The following is a 22,881-nucleotide window of genomic DNA, read 5'->3' as shown; positions in this document are numbered from 1 at the left end:
ATCTGAGAAAAAGTCAAATTCTGTTTATGAGTTTAAATCTAAATTGGAATCTTTTTTTTTTCCTATTTTTCCTATTCCTAAAATCCTATTTTTTAAATACTTAAAAATAAAAATCTGCCTGCCTCTATGGGAATTTAACATAGGGGTGTACTCACTTATGCACCATGTATTTTAAGGAAGAACATTTATTTATTTACGATACATTATTCATTCACAAAGAAAATTGGTGTCCTTAAAGGTTGGATTTTTCCTAATTTTTTAAATTAAGGCATTAAGTTCAATTTCCAAAATATGATTTTGTATTCCTCTTTTTAGTCAACTTTAGCATGGGTGTATTCACTTATGCATTGCACTGTATATATATATATATATATATATATATATATATATTTAAAAGTATAAACTTAAATCATTAAAGAGAAGCATTAAATAGAAAACATTTGTCAGCACTTTTATCTTTTTACACATTCCTTTCCCACATATAACTGAATGAGGAAAGACAAACCCCCCCCCCCCCCCAAACCTCCAAACCTAACAGACAGAAATGGCAAAAATCCACTTTATTTCGAAAATGTCAAAAGCAGTACCAATAGTACAGTAGTCCAAATGACGATGTATTGCAGACCTCTCAGGCGATATAGTTTTAAATAAGAAAAGTACAAGTAATGCAAAATACAAAAGTATCAAAACATTGTTAAAAACTGTTCCAACACTGTTTGAGCAGAAAGATTGTATTCACTTTCTTCCATTTCTGAAGTGACACGAAGCATTCGTGTAAGAAAAATATTCATATTTATAAAGTAAGTAAATAAGTTAAAAAAAACTAGCTTTCGGCCAAACGAACACAAAGTACTCTTTACTTTAACCTCCTTCACGTTGCAGCTCGCCTCATTATGGCTACATTTGCTTTGACTCTGAAGAAGATGCATGGGCGTCGAAACGTTAGTCGTTTTGCACCAAAAAAAATCACTTAAAACGTTGTGTGCTTCGGTCCTGCTCGTTGGTCCTAGCTAGACCTTGGGTCTTCTTAACTCTTTACTTTGTTAAAGCTTATTTCTGTTACACTCTGCTTGGTCCAAGCTTATTTCTGTACCCACCACACTACTGACTACTGAAATCTGGTATTGCCACTATTGCTGTTCAGACTGCAGGTAAATGTGGCCCAAATCTGATTTTTCCACTCATATGTAACTCAGAACTTCAGTCAGTGGAGGGACAGTGAGGCCTCAGTATCACAGTCACAGTTCTATACAAGCAAAACCTGAGGGAAAACTAGAAAAATAATTGACTAGAATTAACTAATAATTAATAATTAACTAACTTTCTCCTCATCCTCGTCCTCCTTATCACATGTTCACTAATTTACAGGCTTCTGTGGCACATCAGTTTATATATGAATTCTGATTTCAGTGTCTTCCATGTTTACGTCCATATGACAGCGAACGACATTCGTGCTGCGGGTCAGTTCAGGACTGTGATCAGTTCACACTTGAAAAAAAGAAAAAAAAAGAAAATCAGATCTGAGCAATAAATCAGAATTTATCACTGAGGCTTGCAGTGTGAATGTAGCCTATTTCTCTGTGAGCAGTATGAGTTTTTAGCTCATGATCTTCCCTGGTCTCCTACTTTGTCTTCTCAGTAACAAAAATGTTAAGTTGGTGTCTCAGTGGTTGACAGTTAGGTTGCTACTAGCTATTACTGGCTGCCAAGTTACATTCACAGATGTCATTCAAAACCTTCAAAATCAAAACCTTCTGGTTGCAAAGGTCATATTTAAATACAATCAGTGCATGAAAAGTATCAATTTAAAGGTCATCTTGGCCATCATCTTGGTGTAGTGAACAATGCCAGTCTGATTAGGAGACGTCCCAGCAGGATAATTCCATAGTGTCAGTCTGCTCAGGGGGCGAGTCTTCTACAAATCATCATTTTCCTGTAAGAAAACATATTCACAGAAGGTAAAAGAAATGAAAAGGACTGATGAAACACAAGATAGAAAAGACTTGGAGTTAAGTTTAAGTCCGTTTAAGTCTGACTTCACGCATCACCATTTCCAAACCCTCAGATCCCAAAAGCATCATTAAATTAATCAAAGCAGAGTAAAAATACACTCACTGTGTATTGCTGTACTACAACCGAAAAATGATGATCCTAACCCTTATCTTCTCAATGGTCCGTGATTCAACTTTAAATATATCACACACTATTCAGGAAGTCCCCGCAAAAAACAGCATCATGTGATATTTTGTTTGCATATAATTACAAACAACCTGCTCACCTAAAATGCTTGTTTGTTATTTGTTATTTCGTTTATTCATAAGATAAATTGTGTTTTATTGTTTTTGACACTACCTCACCTTGTGAATATTTTTTTGGATGATGAAAAAGTTAAATCTAAATGCTTTACAGTGTACATTTACATTACATAGACATCCTTTAACACTGTAAGACTGAAAATACAGGTTGAGGCCCTGGTCTGAGACAAAGGGCTAATTACCATTTGACCTCCCCCATACGACCTCACTTCCGCAAACTACTAAGAACTCACACAAGAATATGGTTTAATGTGAATGTTTATCATTGACTGTTATGTTTTTGGTGTCATTTGAAATGTCTCAAAGTGAGTGGTACAGATATCTCATATCCAGATAGATAAAATAAAAGGTAATACGGTTTATAGAAGTTTAGAGAAAACTGGTTAAGCCATTTGAGGGTGGTTCTCCCCATCCCCCATGTCACCTGGGAAAACAGGATAAAGGAAGGTGTGCTTGCTCTATCTGGGCTCTTCTTTGCTGGTCACAAATGGAATAGGTGGTCTCTCCCTCTCTCTCTCTCCCTCTCTCTCTCTCTCTCTCTTTCTCTTTCTTTCCCTTTCTCTCTCTCTATCTCAGGTTACAAGCTGCAGGGCTCGCAAAATTTCAAAATCGCTGCTAGCCCTTCGGGCAGGCACTCTTCAGATTTTGGTAGCCCGAAATGAATTTTACTAGCCCAGATAAAAAGACAATTTTATTAATGTAGAAAATTGGTTAGGAGTCAAAACAATGAATCAAAAACTTTTTCAAACCACAAAATATCAACAAATATGCATCTGGTTCTAACTGAACTGATAGGTGTGTGACCAGTATGGAACATGAATCAGTCTGTGTCGGTGGCTCAGCTCCCAGTGAGGGTATGATAAAAAAAAAAAGTAACACTTTAGTTTAGGGTCTAATGCTCACTATTAAGTTTCATTAACATGCAGATGGCAGTGTTTTATCATCACGGAGGTCCCGAATGTGAGGTAGGCTAGTGAGGGGGGTTCAGGGGCACCCCTGAGAAAATTTTGATTTCTCTGATCTACATATGTGCATTTTAAGATGTTTTGAGGGCCAAAAAAATTTGATAACAATAGCTTTAAAACCATGTAAGTGGGCAGCTGATTATTTTTCTCTCCTCATCAGCATCACACTCCTATTCTCTTTGTTTTTCTCTTGCTCTGTCTCTTCCCCTCCTAAAGCTGAGCTTTGACTGATATAGGCTTTTCATTTTTGTCTGTCAGTGAAGTAAACTTAGGGTCAACTGATAGGTTGATTTATGAATCATTTTCTCAGATGCATTAATTTACTGAAAGCTACTAGGAAAGCTAGGTAGCCTAACTAAGTTTATTAAATTCATTTACAGTATGTACACATTCATTATTGATCTTATTCCTAATACAGGGCTTTATAATCAAATAGGTCCTACATTTAAGGTTATTAGGGGGTTCACATTTTTTATTTCTCTGATATGTCCATTTCAAGACGTTTGAAGGCCAAAAAAGGATAATAAATAGCTTTAAAACAATGTCAGTGGGCAGTAGATTGTGTCAATACCTGCTCTCACTTGTTATCCATCACTCTCTTTTTCTCTCAGTCTCTTCATCTTGCCCTGTCTCTTCCCCACCTAAATCTGAACTTTTTTAATTTACTGAAGGCTACAAATTGTATATTAATTCTCAACATGTACACATTCATTATTAATCTTGTGCCTAACATGAAAACGGCTTTGTTAATGCTCTGTTAATGTCCCCTCACAATGACAGTAAACTAATTATTAGTCACGTTATATAACGTTAGGCCTATTTTCAGTTCAAAATGGCGAAATTCGACAAAAGTATATTCGTTTGTCTGATTATTTTTGTCATTCGTTTCACATTTATGACCTAAAAAAGCTGTCAAATATGAAATGTTTAGTTTAGCTACTTACATCTGATCTCGCACTTGGCTGTAAACTGAAGCGTCAGTCGCTCTGCTCAAATTCGCGCTCTGCAGCATTTTGTGAACATAAAGCCCGCCTACTTTGATTTGATTGGTCATCTCAAATATTCTGACATTGACAGACCAATGAGACTCAGATGAACACACACACACACACACACACACACATTACTGACGTGCGCTCTGCTCTGCGCCGCTGCGGATTGAAGATGAAGAACGCGGCGCGCTGAATCTGATTATAACGAAACTGAAGCGAACACTATTTCAGATAGCCCGTCGGGCAGGCCGGTTATGCATTTTGGTAGCCCGACTGGAAAACACAATAGCCCCGGGACGTCGGGCAGGCGATTTTGCGAGCCCTGAGCTGGGTAAGATTCTTTGTGTAACCAATGTATAATCATGTTCTAGATATTTGAATTGATTGTGGAATTGATCTCTGATATCTGAAATATTAAATTGTTACACGCGATTATTCTAACTGATTTTGACATTGTTCCTTTAATGGTTATAAGGAATAGTCAAACATTCGCTCACTTTCAGTGAGGCACAGATATTATTAAACCTTTCATTTATGGAGTCAGATGAATTAACGAGTAAATACATATGATTAATGTATTACAAATTTAACCAAAACAATACTTTGCGTGAGTGAGGAAAGAACACGTGATAACCTTCCCCGTGTAATTGGAAAGCTTCCATTGGACCAATATATCGGGCCTTACAACACCATGGGCTTTATTATACACCTGGTGCAATGCGGCTCCAGGCGCGACCCCAAAACAATTATCATTTTCACTTCTAGCACCACGTTTAAATAGCAAATGCATTTGCGCCCATTTGACCATGGGACGAGCTGGTCTGAAAACGAGGTGTGTTCTGGCGCATTGTTGACGCGTTGCTATTTTAAGGAACTGAAATAGACTGCGGCATTGACCAACTGAAACCTGGTCTAAAGTCAACAGTGCAATATTTGTTTTATTTAAAGGGTGCATTAGTAATGTGCACCTATAGGCATGTGCACAATGCGCGTACACTGCTTATTACACACACAGAACAGCACACAAATATGCCAAATATTAAAAATAAAAGGATTACAACATAAAAGATTATTATTGTGTACATAAAGATAGAGATTTTCTGATACCCTTTTTTCCTTCCCGATACCTGGACTCAGGGTATCGGCCGATACTGAGTACTAATCCGATACCTGGGTGTGCATCTATACAGCTGCAATTCATACTAGCCCTGTATGAATGGATAGAATTATTTTATAAAAGGTATTTTAGTTTTACAATATAACTGTATAAAAAAGTGCAACAAATAAATCTAGGAATCTAAAAAATGATATATGAATAATAGGGGTGTAATGGTCCACAAAATTCACGGTTCGGTTCAATACGATACACTGGTGTCACGGTTCGGTACGTTTTCAATACAGCAAAAAGAAAGAAATGCCAGAGAAATTTCCTTGATTTACATTAAATTTTTTTGTTTTTTTATTAAAACTAACATCATAAAGTATGATAATTTTTTACTTTGAGCAATGATGGAGCTATACTTTTGACATATAAAACAAAAACAGCTCCTTATAAAAAAATGAAATGTAATAGGCTATTGTAGTAGCTATAAACAAAGGTTTATTTTATTACAGATTAACATTTGAGGGCAGCAATTTTATTCATAATGTCAAAATAAAACCGACATAATGTTACTTGAAAGCACAATGTTTCTGGTTTCCACGTCAGCGCTGTTTGATCCGTTAATAACAGAGAAATGTGAATGCTTCTCACTAGATCTCGCAGAGATGTTATTACTTCAGTGGCGAATTCAAATGCTTTCTTTACTGGATCTCTTAGCGCTGTATAGTAAAAGTGTAACTTGATCAAGGTCGGCTCGTGCTGCATTGTTCCAAACTGTTCAATGGTCCATGAAGCAAAAAATAACGAGTAGCGCAGTTTTGTTCCGTTTTCATTACGTTTGCCATTTGATGTTGGGCGCCAGCGTCTCTTAACCCTTGTATGGTGTTCGGGTCTGTAGGACCCGTTTTCATTTATCAAAAGAAAAATTATACTTGTGTGTGTGTGTGTGTGTGTGTGTGTGTGTGCGTGTGTGAGTGAGTGTGTGTGTGCATGTGAGAGAGAGATTGTGTGTAAGTGTGAGAGAGTGTGAGTCCAAAAGTGAGTTTTGTTTCTACCCCTGCCGTTCCCGCTCAAGGTTGCAATTCTTAAATGTGATCTAACAAAGCTAAAGAGGAAATATTAACCATAAATGCTGTTTATATTGCTTGTAATTGGAATGAAGTAAACATCTGTTGAGTATTTTAACATAAATTGTTTGATTATGTTGAATTAAAAACCCCAAAATTCAGCGGGTCCACCAGACCCACGAACACTGGCCGAATAACAAAAATATGAACACCACACAAGAGTTAAACCTTGTTTATACTTTCACCTGGCTCCGCAGACTGCGTGCGTACCTCCCCAGAAGGACGAGGCGTTTACACTTGACGCGCTCGCCGTTGTACTATTTTTTGAAACGATAGGGGGCGACTCAAGTAATTGTCCGCTAAACAATCAGGAAGTTCAAGTTTCGTGAACATTTTTATTAAACATGGACCTTTATGTTCATTAAAAATACTTTTTATGCTATTGTATGCAAATTTTTTAAATGTAAGCAACTATTTAGACGTGCAAACTGGGTGCCGGTGTGGTGAGAAGTTTGAGCTCGGCCAGATTCGGCTCGAAATTGTTCATCTTCGGATGCGGAGCCGCGCGCGCTGTTACAAAATCTCCCGCGCACACCGCCAGGCGAAATGGGCCCTTGCGCGCGCGACCGCCCACACCGCGATGACGTCATTTTTGCCGCGTGCACCTTTGCGCTCGTGCGGACGCGTCGAGTATACTGTAAACCAGGCTTTGAGCCCAATTTATACTTCTGCGTCAAACTTACGCCGTAGCTACATCGTAGGCTGTGTGTAGTGCGCGTACCCTTCGGCGTAAACAACCCTATCGGAATCGGAACAACCCTACATAAAGATATGGTGGAATTCGGCTTGTCCCGTAGATGTTCTGCTTGCACGCTTTAAATTCGCACATGATCAGATCCGTTTCCTCTCTGGAGACGCGTTCAGTCTTTCCATTTGCAAACCATCATGTAAATAGCAATCCGCCATGTTGTGAGCGCAACTGACTTTTAAAGGAAATATGAGACTCTGATTGGTTTATTGCACATAAAGCCCAGAAACACACCCATTACTCTTTTTTTTTTTTTTTTTGTCGTTAAACTAGCAAAAGTGGAATCGGTCATCCTAAGTGCACTTGTGCCCTCCGCTTTAGACCATGTACTTAGATCCTTAAAATAGGGCCCCATATGTTTAATACAAAAATAGAATTATACATAGTATTATATATAGTATTACATTACAATTAATTATATATATTAAAAATAATATACAAATGCATTCATTAGGGATGTACCAAAATTAAATTTTTTTGGAAATGGAAAAAAGCTGAAAATATGCCGCCCCGCCCCACCGTGTTCAGCGATAAAGTTTCACTCTCTCGCAGCATGTTTAGTAACTTTGCGAGCAGTTCTGCTTCCGAAAATACTCAACTTCGAAGCGACTGCTCAGTGTTTCGCTACATGATTAACAAAGTTCGGGAGGAGCACGTTCAGATAATTAAAGGGGTGATGAACTGAGAAATCAAATTTTCCTTGAGCTTTTGACATATAAGAGGTCATCATACTATAAGAATATCCTGTAAGTTTCAGAACTGAAAACTTCCTTGTTAGTCCAATAAAAGCTTTTATTGAAACCAGGCACAGCAAACACAAGGTTTTACGTGTTCTATCCTCACTCATGCAAAGTATTGGTTGGTTAAATTTGTAATACATTAATCATATGTATTCTCTCGTTATTTCATCTGACTCCATAAATGAAAAGGTTTTAATGATATCTGTGGATCATTAATTATGAGTGAATGTTTGACTATTCCGTTTAACTCTTCAATTAAAATAATATCAAAGTCAGTTAGAATAATCACATGTAACAATTTATTAGGTCAGGTAAATGTATCATGCCAATTTCATAATCAATTCAAAGATAATCGATACGAAACATCAAATGCTCTGGAATAGAGAGAAGATGCAAACCCAACTTTAGGAAATACGTTCTGAAGTACAGAAAAGACCCCGATCTCCCTGCTGCATTTCATTATATAGACAGACCTTTCACGTGGAAACGTGCTAACAAAAGAAATTTGCATTCAGAGGTAGCACCCATTTGTCTTGAGAGACCACCTTCCTTTGTAAGTCAGCTATCCACAAACTCTTAAAACCTTATTACCTTGTGTTTTACTTATTCTGAAATGAGACATTTGTACCAGTCGCACTGTGACATTTTAAACGATACCAAACATGAAAATACTCAAACATGTGTAGTGTTGTCACGATACCAAAATTATTGTTTCGATACCGATACCAAGTCAAGTATTGCGATTTCGATACTTTTTCGATACTTTTCCTGAAAAGGGAGAAACACTCTCAAATATCATTGCTGTGCTTTATTTTAAAACCGGGACAACATTCTAATCATATAACACACTAATAAATGAACATATGAACAGCAGATATATTAAACATTTGAACAAAATATGAAATATCAAAATATAAAAAATAAATTAGAGCAATGACATTCAAGGTATTTTTTTTTTATAAATTTAGCAGCATTATCTCATTTATCATAAGAAACATAAGAGCTTTATCTTGATTCTGAACTTTGAATAAAAATATGAACAGCGATTATATTAAACAATGTTTAATATTGGTAACATATGATAAGCCTCATTGGTGATATATTTGACATATGGGGAGAGAGTTGTGGAATATAGCAGCAAAGACAACGTCGGCAGTGTTGACGGCAAAATAGGCTACAGAATAATTCGTTCTGTATTGAGAGGTGCAATATTTGAAAATCGATCATATTTTTTTTAATTACATTTATATTGTATTTATGTCAAAACTTTCAAACATCAAAATGTCATTTATTAATATGTATTCGTGTCAAAATGACATAGAAACATCTTTTCCTATTCTATTTTGCCTGGGAACGCTTCCAACACGCTTGCGTGACGCTTGAAAAATAGGCGTCGGTTCTATTTCTAGCATGCACGCGTTTTCCGCGCGTCTCGAGCTGCGCCCAGACGCATGTGTCACGCAGGCAGTTAACATGGGAGCTGAAATAAAAACGGACACGACACGCAGCCAGTGTGTCGCCGGCCTTACAAATCTGGAACGCGGTCATTCTTAGAAGTATGGATACTAAATTAAGGAATCGTGACGTTTTGATTTTCCGATTTACTTTTGAAGTATCGGTGCACCGTGCAACAGAGCAAGGTAGGCAACGTACTTCCATATGTCACTCCTCGCGTCATCAAGTCGTGGACCACTTGTGCTCGCACATGCAACCATCTCGCTGTAGTGTTTTGTCACATGACACTGACAGCGGCAGGTTCTTTGCTGCGTGCGTCAGGAAAAAAACACAGACGTCCATAGGGAGGCGTATCGATACCAAGCGGCAACATTCTGATCTGAAAAATGAAGCCTACCCGGAAGTGCGAAAAACTGCAATACATCGAAAATCCGCTAGAGGGAGGTCCCAAAAGGGAGCAAATGTCCATAGACCACCATGTTAAAATGTCCGTTTTCACAGCATAAATTCATGTTTTTACAAGTTGGTCCTATGGACTTTTATTGTATTTTTCGATAGCTTCCGAGTGCCTGACAACTGTGAGGGGGGTGAATTTTTTTCTAACTTGTTAGTTTAGATCGTATTTAGATATAAAATATATGACCAATAAGGGCGTGGTTAACTTTGAGTGACAGCTTGATTGACAGCTGATAAGGCAGCGCCAACTGGAGAATGACAACAAGAAGCGCCATTTTTGAATACAGTTGACATATAATACTACTGTTTATGTATCATGAAATGTAGTTTTAAGAGTTTTTCAGGCGAGAATGTAGTTGTTTAAAGCTCAAATCTGTGGTTTATTTAAAGATTTATGAAAATTTTATCCAGTTGATCCAGCGATGACCGGGCGCTCGGCGTTCATGTACCCCACCTGGAGCAGTCTTTCATCGGCTTGACGTTATGAGGTTTGCCGCCAATGCCGCGGACTCTGGCGTCTCTTTAGTGGTTAAACATGAGATATTGTGTATATCTATATCGTCTTGTGTATATCTAATGGGTGATTTTTGGTCTCGTGAATCTACATTTTTTTTTCCCTGGGCAATCGGTTTGGCTGAGGGGAAGTTTCATAACTTTATAAGCTATTATAATAACTTTACCGATGTATAGACTATAGAGCGCTGACTTTGTATGTTTGACTGAATTGTTTGCTTTATTTGTATAGCTTCTTATACCTTTTACGTATACTTTTATAATGGCTAATATTGATAAAACTGAAATTTAACAAAAAGAGACTGGGTTGAGTTTTGTCATTTTAAATTATAATACAACGAAGATTATCTGTAATGTTGTCTACTGCAAAATCTGTTGTTTAGTACAAATGCATACCTGCCAACCTTGAAATTATTTTTTGCGTACCGACGGGGGGGGGGGGGGGGGTGGGGGGGGGAAGACTTACTACGACGACGACGACACATGCATTATATTGCATTGTATAAAATGTGTGCTGGTCAACTAGTCTAAAATTAAGAAACCCCTATAAAACTGTAAAAAAAAAAAAAAAAAAAGTACAATTAAGATAGACTACTTAATGTATTATTCCCATATCCAAATATGACACAGGGAAAAGGGCTTCTATTTGTGACGTGCTGTCTTTGCATTTGAACATTGCGCATTTTAAACAGGAAACGCATTAGCTGAATGTTAGCCAATACAAACATATTTATAGAAAACAGTTGACAATGATTAGACAGGTGTCCAATAATAGCATAACGAATCACTTATTCTAAAAATAATATCAAGTATACCGGTAAGTTAGACGAATCCGACATATAAGGGCTGTTAACAGTAAAACGTTCGTCATTTAACGAAAAAAAAAAAAAAAAATGGATAATACAAAATGCTTTCTGGCATTTTGACAGAAAAAAACAAAAAAACAAAAACAAGCAAGAACAAAATTTAAACTTAGCCCGTCAAATTTAATTTTACAATTACCTTCTCTCTCTTTGTGCGCGCGTCCGTGTTTGTGAGAGAGAGCTCACGCAGCACTGATACAACGGTAGCGTACTTTTTAATCCATAACTAACGCGCTAGTTTTCATACAAAATAAATATGTAACATAATTAGGTACTTTTATTATTAACACAATAACGTAACACATGAAGGCTACGTTTCTTAGCACTGAGAATTAATTAATAAACGCTTGTTTCTCCAGACTCGCACTTAATCCACAAATCACATCACTTTCATAATCACTAAGCCATAGCGATTTCAAGTTTATTAAGATTTATTGTTCAGCATTTCTTGAGCATTTTATTATTTGCATGGCTGAATGATGGCTTCCTCTTCTCTGAGTGACCATGAAGAACGGAGTATTTTAAAATAATCCATGCAATCCGTGTGATCATCGATTAGGTTTACTCAGTACAATATTTCAACTTTCCATATCGAGCCCAGCCCAGCCCGTTTACCTTCAGGAGTCAGATGTACATTGACGACTGTACTGTCCTCGTTTATGAAATCAGTCAGACGGCGGCCGCGGGAGTGGAAGGCGGATCGAGCGGGATTCTTTATTGGTGTCGATTTTCAGTCTCTTTTTAATGATAGGTCTTAGGTATCTGTCAATCATCCCCGCTTGCTATTTGGGGAATGAATCCAGCGCTATGATTGGCCGAACTCTTCTTCTTTTGCTGTTGCTTGATTTGAGGACTGCGCGTGCAGAGGCGTCACCAGGTTTTTGCGTAGTTTAGAGTAACAAATCGTACCAGCGTACTTTGAAGTCAAAATGTGTATCCGCTACGCAAAATGCGTACAGGTTGGCAGGTCTGCAAATGCACATATTGCCTGGACCATAAAATGTGTAATATATTTAAAATGAAAAGAGGCAGGTTTGTGTTTTATATTTAGTTTTTTCATAAATAGGCAAACGTTATGTGCAGTTAAATATAATCAATATGCATTGCCTGAACTACATTTGTGTGGCTATAATGTTTAAGATTTCTTTAAATGAAAACGAAAAGAGTTCGTATGGTGTTTTATAACATATTTCGTTGCCTAAAATATACACAGACAGAGATAACCGAAGTAGCAGAGCGAGCTGAGTGACGCGCGCTGCGTCAGAAGGTGGGCGGGGTTAGGATTTCCCAAGATTTTCCAAGATGGCGCCACCCATACCCCCCATAAACGGCTTCAAACCCGTTCTTCAGAAAGTCTATGGGTGACGTCACAGACGCTTTGTCCATATTTTTTACAGTCTATGATCGATACTGATAAATTTAGGTATCGTGACGTTTTTAATTTCCGAGTATCGCAATACTTTTGAAGTATCGGTACACCATGCAACACTAAACATGTGATAATCATTCACATTAAACTATACATTTTCTTGGGAGAAACCAGGTGATAATCTGAGCATGAGAGAGAGGGGGTGAGGGGAGAGGGAAAGAGATGTAGATTCGGATGACTCGGACGTGAGACTTTCATGAGATGGTGCACGAGAGCCAGTTCAAATGGTCATTTCCAGAGAGGTCCTTTTGTCCTCTCAGGGTCTGGTCACCCCCGAAACAGACTGTCCGGAATTTCCTAATTTATCAATTCTTACAGATCTATGACGTCAAAGGGTATAAAACACCACCTCCACAGAAGATCAGCGCCTACTTCAACACTGCCTTATAATAATATTATAAGTTCACCTCAGACCACAATATAAAATTTGTTAAAAAGCCAGTTCATGAACCCTTTAACACGAATGGAGAGCACTCAGAAATCAACGATAAGAGGTATATATATATTAGGGCTGGGAATCGATAAAAAATTTTTTAACTAATTAATTGCACAATTTGCTGTAATTAATTGCAATTAATTCCATTTCCTCCAAGCTTGTAATCATCAATAATTAAACTTAGAATCAACGAAAAAAAAGGAGCAGAAAATAGCCCTATATTAAAATAATATTAAACATCAATATATCAATGTATTATTCTTTATCAATAATCAATCAACATAATCAATTTAAGATTTTTTTTCAATTTTTTTTTACTAATTATAAAAAATAAACCATAGTCCTTAAAAAAGCTATTATTACCAGAGCATGTGATCAGAGCAGGTCATTTTAAAGGAATAGTTCACCCAAAAATAAAAATTCTGTCATCATTTACTCTCCCTCAAGTTGTTCCAAACCTTTATGACTTTCTTTCTTCTGCTAAACACAAAAGAAGATATTTTGAAGAAAGTCAGTAACCAAACGACTGATGGACCCCATTGACTTCCATAGTAGGAAAAAAAATACTATGGAAGTCAATGGGGACCAGCAACTGTTTAATTACCAACCTTCTTTAAAATATCTTCCTTTGTGTTTAGCAGAAGAAAGGAAATCATACAGGTTTGAAACAACCTGAGGGAGAGTAAATGACAGAATCTTCATTTTTGGGTGAACTATCCCTTTAACATTGTTCCCCAGCATGACTATACCAGCTCAGCAAACAGAAGTCTTGGTCAAAAAATTGGTCAAAAAATAAATCTGTTAAATCTGTTGCATAAAACTGAATAAAGGATAATACATTGATATAAATATATGGATATTTAATATGGGCCTATTTTCTGTTATTGGTTATTTTATTTTATTGGCTTATATTTTTTAAATTCAGATTCAGTAAAATGATTGAATTAATTAAAAAGTCTAATAACAATACAATTATAAAAAAATACAAATTTTAAACAAGAAATAAATTTTTCCATAGGAATTTTCGGGTTCAGTTTTTGGCCAAGTCCATCCAGAATTTTCAGTTTCGGCACAATTTTCATTTCGATGCATCCCTAGTTTGTAGTTCTTTAAAATATTCACTTTGCACAATAAATCTCATATTTCCTGTTAAATCAGCTGTATGTAATACTTACTCTCTGTGGTACTGGTGCATGGCTCTTTCTGTGACGGTAGTAAATTACACCAGCAGTTACAACTGCAGAAACCAGCAGAACAACAGCAACAACTATTCCTGCTACAGCTCCTGGAGATAGACCTGAATCTGTAATAATAAAGACAGACAGACAATGGATTTAAAAATACTCAACTGCATTTTAAAATTAACCAAGGAAAGTGTGTGTTTTACCAGAGACAATTTATATAAGAGACATGCCACTTCCTTAATCCTCAATACAACTATTTAAGGAAAACCCGTAACGGCAAAGATGGCGGTTGTATGCACATGTCCCGCCCCTCCCGCTGGTAAGCCAATCATCTGCTTTTAAAAGTCAAGCCAGGAAACATTTAAGCCTATCGTCTGGTTCCACTGGCGCATGCGCACAGTTGAGGTTTTGCGACAGCGGAGAGAGAGAGAGCCCCGGTCGCGCGCGCGTTCTCTCTCTCTCTCTCCTCAGAGCCAGGCAAAAGTGTAAACAAGACTTCACCGTCTCCAAATTAAGCACTGTCTTGCTCTCTCTCCCGCACGCATATTAATCAAAATAAAACGACATTATGGTAAAAGGTCGGAAGACCAAAGTTTCATGTGAAGCATTCTGAGATTTTTTTACCGCTGGGTGTGATTTGTGCTAAAATACGTTGCCTTATCTTCTCTGAAATGCATTCCGCACATTCAGCTGACATAAAATTACTCTCTAAATAAACGAAAAAACCTATCCAGTGATGTAATGTTTTCTGTGTTGACACTAACCTTGTGGGATGTCCATGTCCTAACTGCTGGGATAATCACACAACCGTATGACACGTCCAATTCGCGAACTAATGACTCTTTTGAACCGATTCATGTAAATGAATAGTTAAAACAACTTATCTATACAATACAATGTTATTACTGATAAAGTGCAAACCTGCTTATATTTAAATAATGGAGAACAATATTGACATTGATTATTGCACAACACCGGCATTCTGGATAGAGACGTAAATGAAGTTGGTGTCGTAAACTCTTGCGCATGCGTAGTAAAGTATAACCTGTGGGGAAAAAGGCATTTTAAACCTTATTTTGGGGCAAAGTCATCAAACTTTTTCAGCATTTTTTTTTCATATTTTACTGCTGTTTCTATACATGCAGTTTTTATGTCCCTGTGACCAGTGAAAGTGCAGTTCTGACTCTCTGCCCATTCATTTAGATAGGAGCCTGGTCTTGTTAGTCCGAAATAGCTGCCCGGAGGCGTTGCCAAGATGGCGGCCGAGTGGCACGACTTGCCTAAAAGGACTTTGGTTTTACTCACCAATGACAGAAACCCTGAAGCTCTTTATACTGGTGATGCTGATGCTGCGGCGACGACGACGGATGCGGATCCTGCTGCTGCTGCTGCTGATCTGTAGTTTATAGAGTCCAGCATCTGTGGTTCTGATGTTTGTGATGGTCAAAGATCCAGTCTGATGATCCAGCTTCAGTCTGTCTCTGAATCTCTCATTACACTGTTCATCTGTACAAATCTTACTGAGATTTCCAGTGATTTCAGCGATGACAATGTCATTATAATACCACGTCATCACATCATTTGGGTTTTTCATTACACCAGGATCTAAAGTGACAGATTCTCCCTCCTTCACTGACTTGGTCTTTGGTTCAGCATCAGGAAATCCTGAAACAATATTATAATTATAGCTTCTCAATATATCCAAAAATGTGGGGACACAAAGTAAATATAATTCAGTAACTCAATAAGTATAGTCAGTTTCATTATATAATGACTAATGCTGCTCAATTCTGTATTTAACCCATTCACAATTTGAATAATAGTTTTTTTAATGCTGTGTCTGGGATGGTGTGTGCAAAAAATCTCTCTTTTTTGCTTGAAAAATAAAAAATGGCAGAATATTGTTGATGGAAATTAAATTAGAGAGGAAGATGTAGAGCCTGAATAGAGGATTCATAGGGAAAAAAAACTAGTATCATGTGTGCGCGCCTGAGTAGTGGTGCATCCTGCCAAGCTTAGGGTCTCTATAATTTATGGTCTCCAATGCTCATAAACAGAAAATGAAGACAAAGAAGATCAGTCCAAATGCTATATGTTTCTGTCAGTGCTTGGGACCCTAATATACACAGTAAGCAAAAAATCCAGAAATCACAATATATGATTTTTTAACTATTTATTTGTATGATACAGCTGCAAATAAGTATTTGAACACCTGTCTATCAGCTAGAATTCTGACCCTCAAAGACCTGTTAGTCTGCCTTTAAAATGTCCACCTCCACCTAAATTAGATGCACCTGTTTGAGGTCGTTAGCTGCATAAAGACACCTGTCCACCCCATACAATCAGTAAGAATCCAACTACTAACATGGCCAAGACCAAAGAGCTGTCCAAAGACACTAGAGACAAAATTGTACACCTCCACAAGGCTGGAAAGGGCTACGGGGAAATTGCCAAGCAGCTTGGTGAAAAAAGGTCCACTGTTGGAGCAATCATTAGAAAATGGAAGAAGCTAAACATGACTGTCAATCTCCCTCGGACTGGGGCTCCATGCAAGATCTCACCTCGTGGGGTCTCAATGATCCTAAGAAAGGTGAGAAATCAGCCCAGAACTACACGGGAGGAGCTGGTCAATGACCTGAAAAGAGCTGGGACCACCGTTTCCAAGGTTACTGTTGGTAATACACTAAGACGTCATGGTTTGAAATCATGCATGGCACGGAAGGTTCCCCTGCTTAAACCAGCACATGTCAAGGCCCGTCTTAAGTTTGCCAATGACCATTTGGATGATCCAGAGGAGTCATGGGAGAAAGTCATGTGGTCAGATGAGACCAAAATAGAACTTTTTGGTCATAATTCCACTAAACGTGTTTGGAGGAAGAAGAATGATGAGTACCATCCCAAGAACACCATCCCTACTGTGAAGCATGGGGGTGGTAGCATCATGGTTTAGGGGTTTTTTTCTGCACATGGGACAGGGCGACTGCACTGTATTAAGGAGAGTATGGACTGGGGCCATGTATTGCGAGATTTTGGGGAACAACCTCCTTCCCTCAGTTAGAGCATTGAAGATGGGTCGAGGCTGGGTCTTCCAACATGACAATGACCCGAAGCACACAGCCAGGATAACCAAGGAGTGGCTCTGTAAGAAGCATATCAAGGTTCTGGCGTGGCCTAGCCAGTCTCCAGACCTAAACCCAATAGAGAATCTTTGGAGGGAGCTCAAACTCCGTGTTTCTCAGCGACAGCCCAGAAACCTGACTGATCTAGAGAAGATCTGTGTGGAGGAGTGGGCCAAAATCCCTCCTGCAGTGTGTGCAAACCTGGTGAAAAACTACAGGAAACGTTTGACCTCTGTAATTGCAAACAAAGGCTACTGTAGCAAATATTAACATTGATTTTCTCAGGTGTTCAAATACTTATTTGCAGCTGTATCATACAAATAAATAGTTAAAAAATCATACATTGTGATTTCTGGATTTTTTTTTTTTTTTTGATTATGTCTCTCACAGTGGACATGCACCTACGATGACAATTTCAGACCCCTCCATGATTTCTAAGTGGGAGAACTTGCAAAATAGCAGGGTGTTCAAATACTTATTTTCCTCACTGTATATGGGCCAATCTACCAAATTGGTTAAAACTCTGAGTTCAACACGATTTAGATAAAATAAAAATACTACAAATTTCATTGTCTTTTATTAGGCAAATAATAAACTAAACAACTAAATAGTCTTTATTCACACATAATAACCAAAAAACAATGTTTTGTATGGCGTCCTTGATAACAGCTTGCATTCTTGCTGGCATTGTTTTTATGTACAGTACTTTTCCATAGTCTCTGTTGTTTTTGACTTCCAAATAGTTTCTAGTTGTTCCCAAAGACTTACATTTAATTAAACTTTTGTGCGATCTACCTTTGAATTTGTGTTGGCGAGATATGGCAAAAATATCATATCACGAATTTATCATGATCCTTTTCATGTTGGTTTTACTATTTTGCAAGTGACTGAGCATTACAACCACAGTCCCTATGTTAAAAACAAAGTCTTACAAGGTAACAAAATATAAAATAAAAAAAGTAATAAAAATCTTTGTCATTATGTTCTTAGTTATTAAAAGATAAGAACAAAGATAAACATTACATATACACAACATATATTATATACAAATGAAATAAACAGTGCTTTATTTTTTCAGCTACAGTGGGTGTATTTAACAGATGCATTCAAGAAAGAAATTCCAATGAACAAATAAAATCCTACATAGACATCACTGTATAAATGATTCTTATTAAAGCTACTATTATAGCTTTCAAAGCAGTGGCTAATTGTCTCTTTTATATATATATATATATATATATATATATATATATATATATAAAGACAATATATAAAAAAACTATATATATATAGTTTATAGTTTAAGATAGTTACCCTTAAACCCGAACAAGATTCTTTCTTCTGTTAAAATTACAGGTTATTTTGAAGAATGGAGGCATCCAAACAGTTGCTGGTCCCCAATGATTTCGGGACCAGCATCTGTCTGGTTAATAGCCACATTCTTCAAAATATCTTCTTTTGTGTTCAGTAGAAGAAAGAAATTAATACTGGTTTGGAACAACATTAGAGTGAGTAAATAAGAATAGAATTTAAATTTTTGGTAGAACTAACCATTTAAGGACAAGCGGCAGCACGTTTACTTTTAGGATACTGTCATTTTAAGCCCAGAACGCATCTAATAAACACGCACCAGATTTTCTTTCAAATGTTTGCGTTCACTTTAGACATAACCAACTGTGTTTCTGTAAACCTTGTGTGTATTTGACAGTATTAACCCAATAAGACTCAAAAGTTAACTTAGTCCAGTAACTCGTCACTGTTTGACCGGTTTTTATTGTATGTGCACTTCAGGGTGTATGCGCTCAGAAAAGCGCATGTTAGAACCGTGCATCAGTAAAAGAATGAAATGTTTTAACTGGCAAGGCTTTAAAGCAGCCGCGGCGCTACCATTGGGCCCGGGTGGGCCTGGGCCCACCCATTTTAGGTCCGGGCCCATCCATTTTCTACTATGGTTTTGTACGTTTCTTCATTCGGATCTATTTGCGATCCATTCCATTCTAAACAAACAACGCAGTTTACATGCTTCGTCCTTGTTACATTATTCATTAAGATATAATTAACGCATAATTATCAGTGAACTTGATAAATGTTGCAGATATGTTTTACTATGCATGCAAACAAATGCCTGTCAACTTATGCGTGCAAAATTCAGAATAAAATGAATGTGCAGCAATTTGTACAAATAGAGAGTCTGTAGGCCTACTATATGTGTTGTAGCCATTAAATAAGCTCATTTAGTTTAATATTTGTTAAAATATTATAATGTTATTTTTTCATCTATGTTGATTATGAAAAGTGAACGCACGGCACGAGTAAGATAGGATGCGCAATATATCGAGAGATGTGGGTCAGACATGATTTTGACCACTTTTCGTTTTGTATAAATTGTATCTTAATTTTAATAATTTTTTTATCAACCAATTGCCAATTGGATTTAATAAATAAGAAGAAAATATAGCAGACAATAAAATCATGGAGGCGCCCGCGCGCTCACTTGCATTGCTTGTGAACAGGAGCGCATCTCATCCTAACGTAACGAAACTCAACGTATGCCTCACAGACATGAAATATATCTTAAGAAAGCTTGAAATGTCTTTTTAACAATTTAAAACGAAAAGAAAAAGGCTACTCTCTGATTATGTAATCCAGGAGTGCGTTTCCCGAAAGCATCGTTATCCAACTATGATCGCAATGTCCATTGAACTCTATTGGTAACGACGGAACTTGCGACCATAGTTGGCCAATGATGCTTTCGGGAAACGCACCCCTGGATGTGCATTTCTCTCTATAGGCGCGTTCACTATATGGAGATGGCGATCGTCAACTTCATCTTTACAGCTGTTGTTGCTGTTAATAAACAAAAAATAATAGGCCTATAATTTTATCAAACAATAAATTAAATTAAATTGTAATTGTATTTAAAAAAGCAGCAAAAAAAATCCGTGTTTTTTTTTTTTACCTATGCTAATTACGCATTAAATTCAGGTAGACTAGTGAGTCGCGGTCCTCAGTGCCGCAGAAAAGCGCTGAAACGGAGATGAAGGGGAACCCTTATTTTAACTGGCCCATCCAGTTTTCTGGAGGCCCACCTACAATCAAAATCCTGGCGCCGCTAGTGCTTTAAAGCACATGCAAAAAAAACTTCTGTGAGTTGTAGTGTCCCTTGAGTGTAACTCTACCTCTGCGTTTACATGTTTCAAGAGTTCACACTTACATGTAATTAAGTGGAGTAAAGGTTATGCGTTACAAACCTTACATTGGGTGGTGGTCTAATAAATGTGTTAAGCACTGTATATATGCATTGTTCCACATCTTAAGTACACATGTCTGGTAAGAGAACACTAAGTTTTCATATTGTTTTTATCACACTGAAACTTCCTAATACAAAGTTCTCTTTGAATGTACTTTTGTTTATATTTAACTAATTAGTATCTCAATAAATGCTTTGGGTTTAAGTGGATCGTTAAATATTCTTATTAAATATTCTGAATTCTTCAGTATTTTTGTTAGTCATTTTTACTGTGGGACTGTATAGTTCATACACTTCCTTTTCAATGTTAAATGACTCACCATTGACAGAAACACTGAAGTTCTTTTCGCTGCTGATTCTGTCACTGATGATCTGGAGTTTATAGAGTCCAGAGTCTGTGTTTCCGGTGTTTGTGATGGTCAGAGATCCAGTCTGATTATCCAGCTTCAGTCTGTCTCTGAATATCTCTTTACACTGAACATCTGTACAAATCTTTCTTTGGTCTCCGTTGATTTGAGCTATACGAGTATCATTATAATACCATTTAATTCTGTCTTTTTGTGTTACTTTAACACCAGTGTTTAGAGTGACTGAATCTCCCTCCATCACAAACACCAACTCTTTATCTGTATCAACACCAAACACACCTAGAGAGAAAAATAACAGTTCATTATAAACCACATCTGGAAGAGTGGCAGAAAAAACAACAACAGGAAAGAGCTGTGATTTTTTTCTTTCTACTCTAAAAAGTAGAGAAATATGTCTGGATTCACGATGTAACATGCAAACAAATAGCAGTACATCATTCAGCATTAGCAAACATAGGAGACTGTGTGTCTTGAACATCTTAGGCTATAAAATCATAAAACCCACACCCTGATTCTTAAATTGCATTGTATGTTGGAAATCATACAGCCTGGTTGTGATCATTGTATATTTTCACAGACTCGCCGCTTTTAATAAATGACAATTAACCTAGTGGTATTTTCCATCACATACGGACGCAATTAATACTACTTCATGTTTTAGTTCGATATAGTGCTTTTATTTTTTAAATTGCAGGTTGTTCAATGGGATATTCAGTATGGCCCATTATAGAGACATTCAAAATTATATTTTAGCTATCATTCAGATTTTTAAAACATTTTTAAATATGCACAAGTTAAGCTTATGAACTCAGCCCCCAACTTTAGTCGTCACCCCAACATCACCCCACGCCCCCTCAAAAAAAAAAAAAAAAAACCGTCGTCACTGCATTTCAATGAGTAAAACAGAACGACGAATACATAATTTACATCAGCAAACAAACAGAATAATAGGATTTAGGATCTATTATATTCATCTAAAAGAAAGTGACCTGATTCTCTATTACAAGCCTACGCCATTTTAACTCGTCTCGTTAGAGTCTCACCTAACGTTAGATATCATACAAGAGCCGAGGTTTCCTTTATGACATTTACGATCACGGCCCGGTTCAAACATGTCATACGAACGTGCGTAAATCCGACTCTGAATGTATTATGTAGGCCTAAAATTTAAAACCGCAATATTGTGATTACAAAATGGCGTCACAGCATTTGTTTTTATCGTTTCTTTTTAGTCTATATAAATAGATATGGAAAAGAGTGTAAATTAATGTCTTACCAATCACGAATAATCGACACATTGTGATCCAAATAACGTAGGTCTTCATTTCCACCACTTATGAGAAGGGAGTGCAATAAGTGAAAGTTCGTTTCGACGACAAACAGCAAAGTTAGAATAGGCTAACGTTAGCTTAACGTTATGCTCTTATGTCAGAAACAAAACTTTCACCTTCGAGCACTTAGTCGGAGTTTTATTCGATTTGTTTTTTGTTTTGTTTTTGCCACAAAAAAACTTTGATAAGGTTGTACGTCGGGTATCGTTGAAGACTCGCTGAGAAACCAACTCAAAGGAAAGAAGATTCCAGAACATCTTTATTCCGGACAGCTCCTCTGGAGACACTCCCTGCAGCCTGTAGAACGATGACGTAGCTGTACTGGATGGAGGAGGTGTGTTTGGGTTATAATTCGCATTCGCATGTGCTAAATTTTGTATTGAGATGATGTTCTAACCTGTGTCAGAGAATGTCTAATATGGCGAGAACTTCCACTCTCAGTACACTTCCGGCTTCTGAACTGGTTGCAGTTCCTCTCTGATTCCATA

At 37.2% G+C, this 22,881-nt stretch overlaps 1 protein-coding gene across 2 annotated transcripts; it reads right to left on the bottom strand.

Moving 5' to 3' along the window:
• Positions 1 to 545: 545 nt before the first annotated feature.
• Positions 546 to 22,872, bottom strand: LOC311085770 (uncharacterized protein). 2 transcript variants are annotated; one of them, XM_084118400.1, is made up of 6 exons: positions 22,791 to 22,872; positions 22,339 to 22,714; positions 21,015 to 21,341; positions 15,631 to 15,990; positions 14,317 to 14,444; positions 546 to 1,933 (listed from the first exon to the last, which is right to left on the bottom strand). In XM_084118400.1, exons 2-6 carry the CDS (start codon positions 22,385 to 22,387, stop codon positions 1,916 to 1,918), a joined length of 882 nt encoding a protein of 293 aa, XP_083974526.1. In that variant the 5' UTR covers positions 22,388 to 22,714; positions 22,791 to 22,872; the 3' UTR covers positions 546 to 1,915. The 2 variants fall into 2 exon arrangements, with proteins under 2 accessions (XP_083974526.1, XP_083974525.1); XM_084118399.1 differs by having other exon boundaries at positions 22,339 to 22,850.
• Between the last annotated feature and the right edge of the window lie 9 nt (positions 22,873 to 22,881).

The sequence above is a fragment of the Abramis brama genome (assembly GCF_963993115.1).
Source record: "Abramis brama genome assembly, chromosome: 6".
NCBI lineage: Eukaryota > Metazoa > Chordata > Actinopteri > Cypriniformes > Leuciscidae > Abramis > Abramis brama.
This window is presented reverse-complemented; position numbering and strand designations above follow the sequence as displayed.

Excerpts from the sequence above, each read along its gene's own strand:
- LOC311085770 (XM_084118400.1), bottom strand. The coding sequence starts at position 22,387 with ATGAAGACCTACGTTATTTGGATCACAATGTGTCGATTATTCGTGATT. Across the intron at positions 15,991-21,014 it reads CTTCAGTGTTTCTGTCAATG|GATTTCCTGATGCTGAACCA; the intron begins GTGAGTCATTTA and ends ATATTGTTTCAG. Across the intron at positions 14,445-15,630 it reads CTTCAGGGTTTCTGTCATTG|ATTCAGGTCTATCTCCAGGA; the intron begins GTGAGTAAAACC and ends TTATTATTACAG.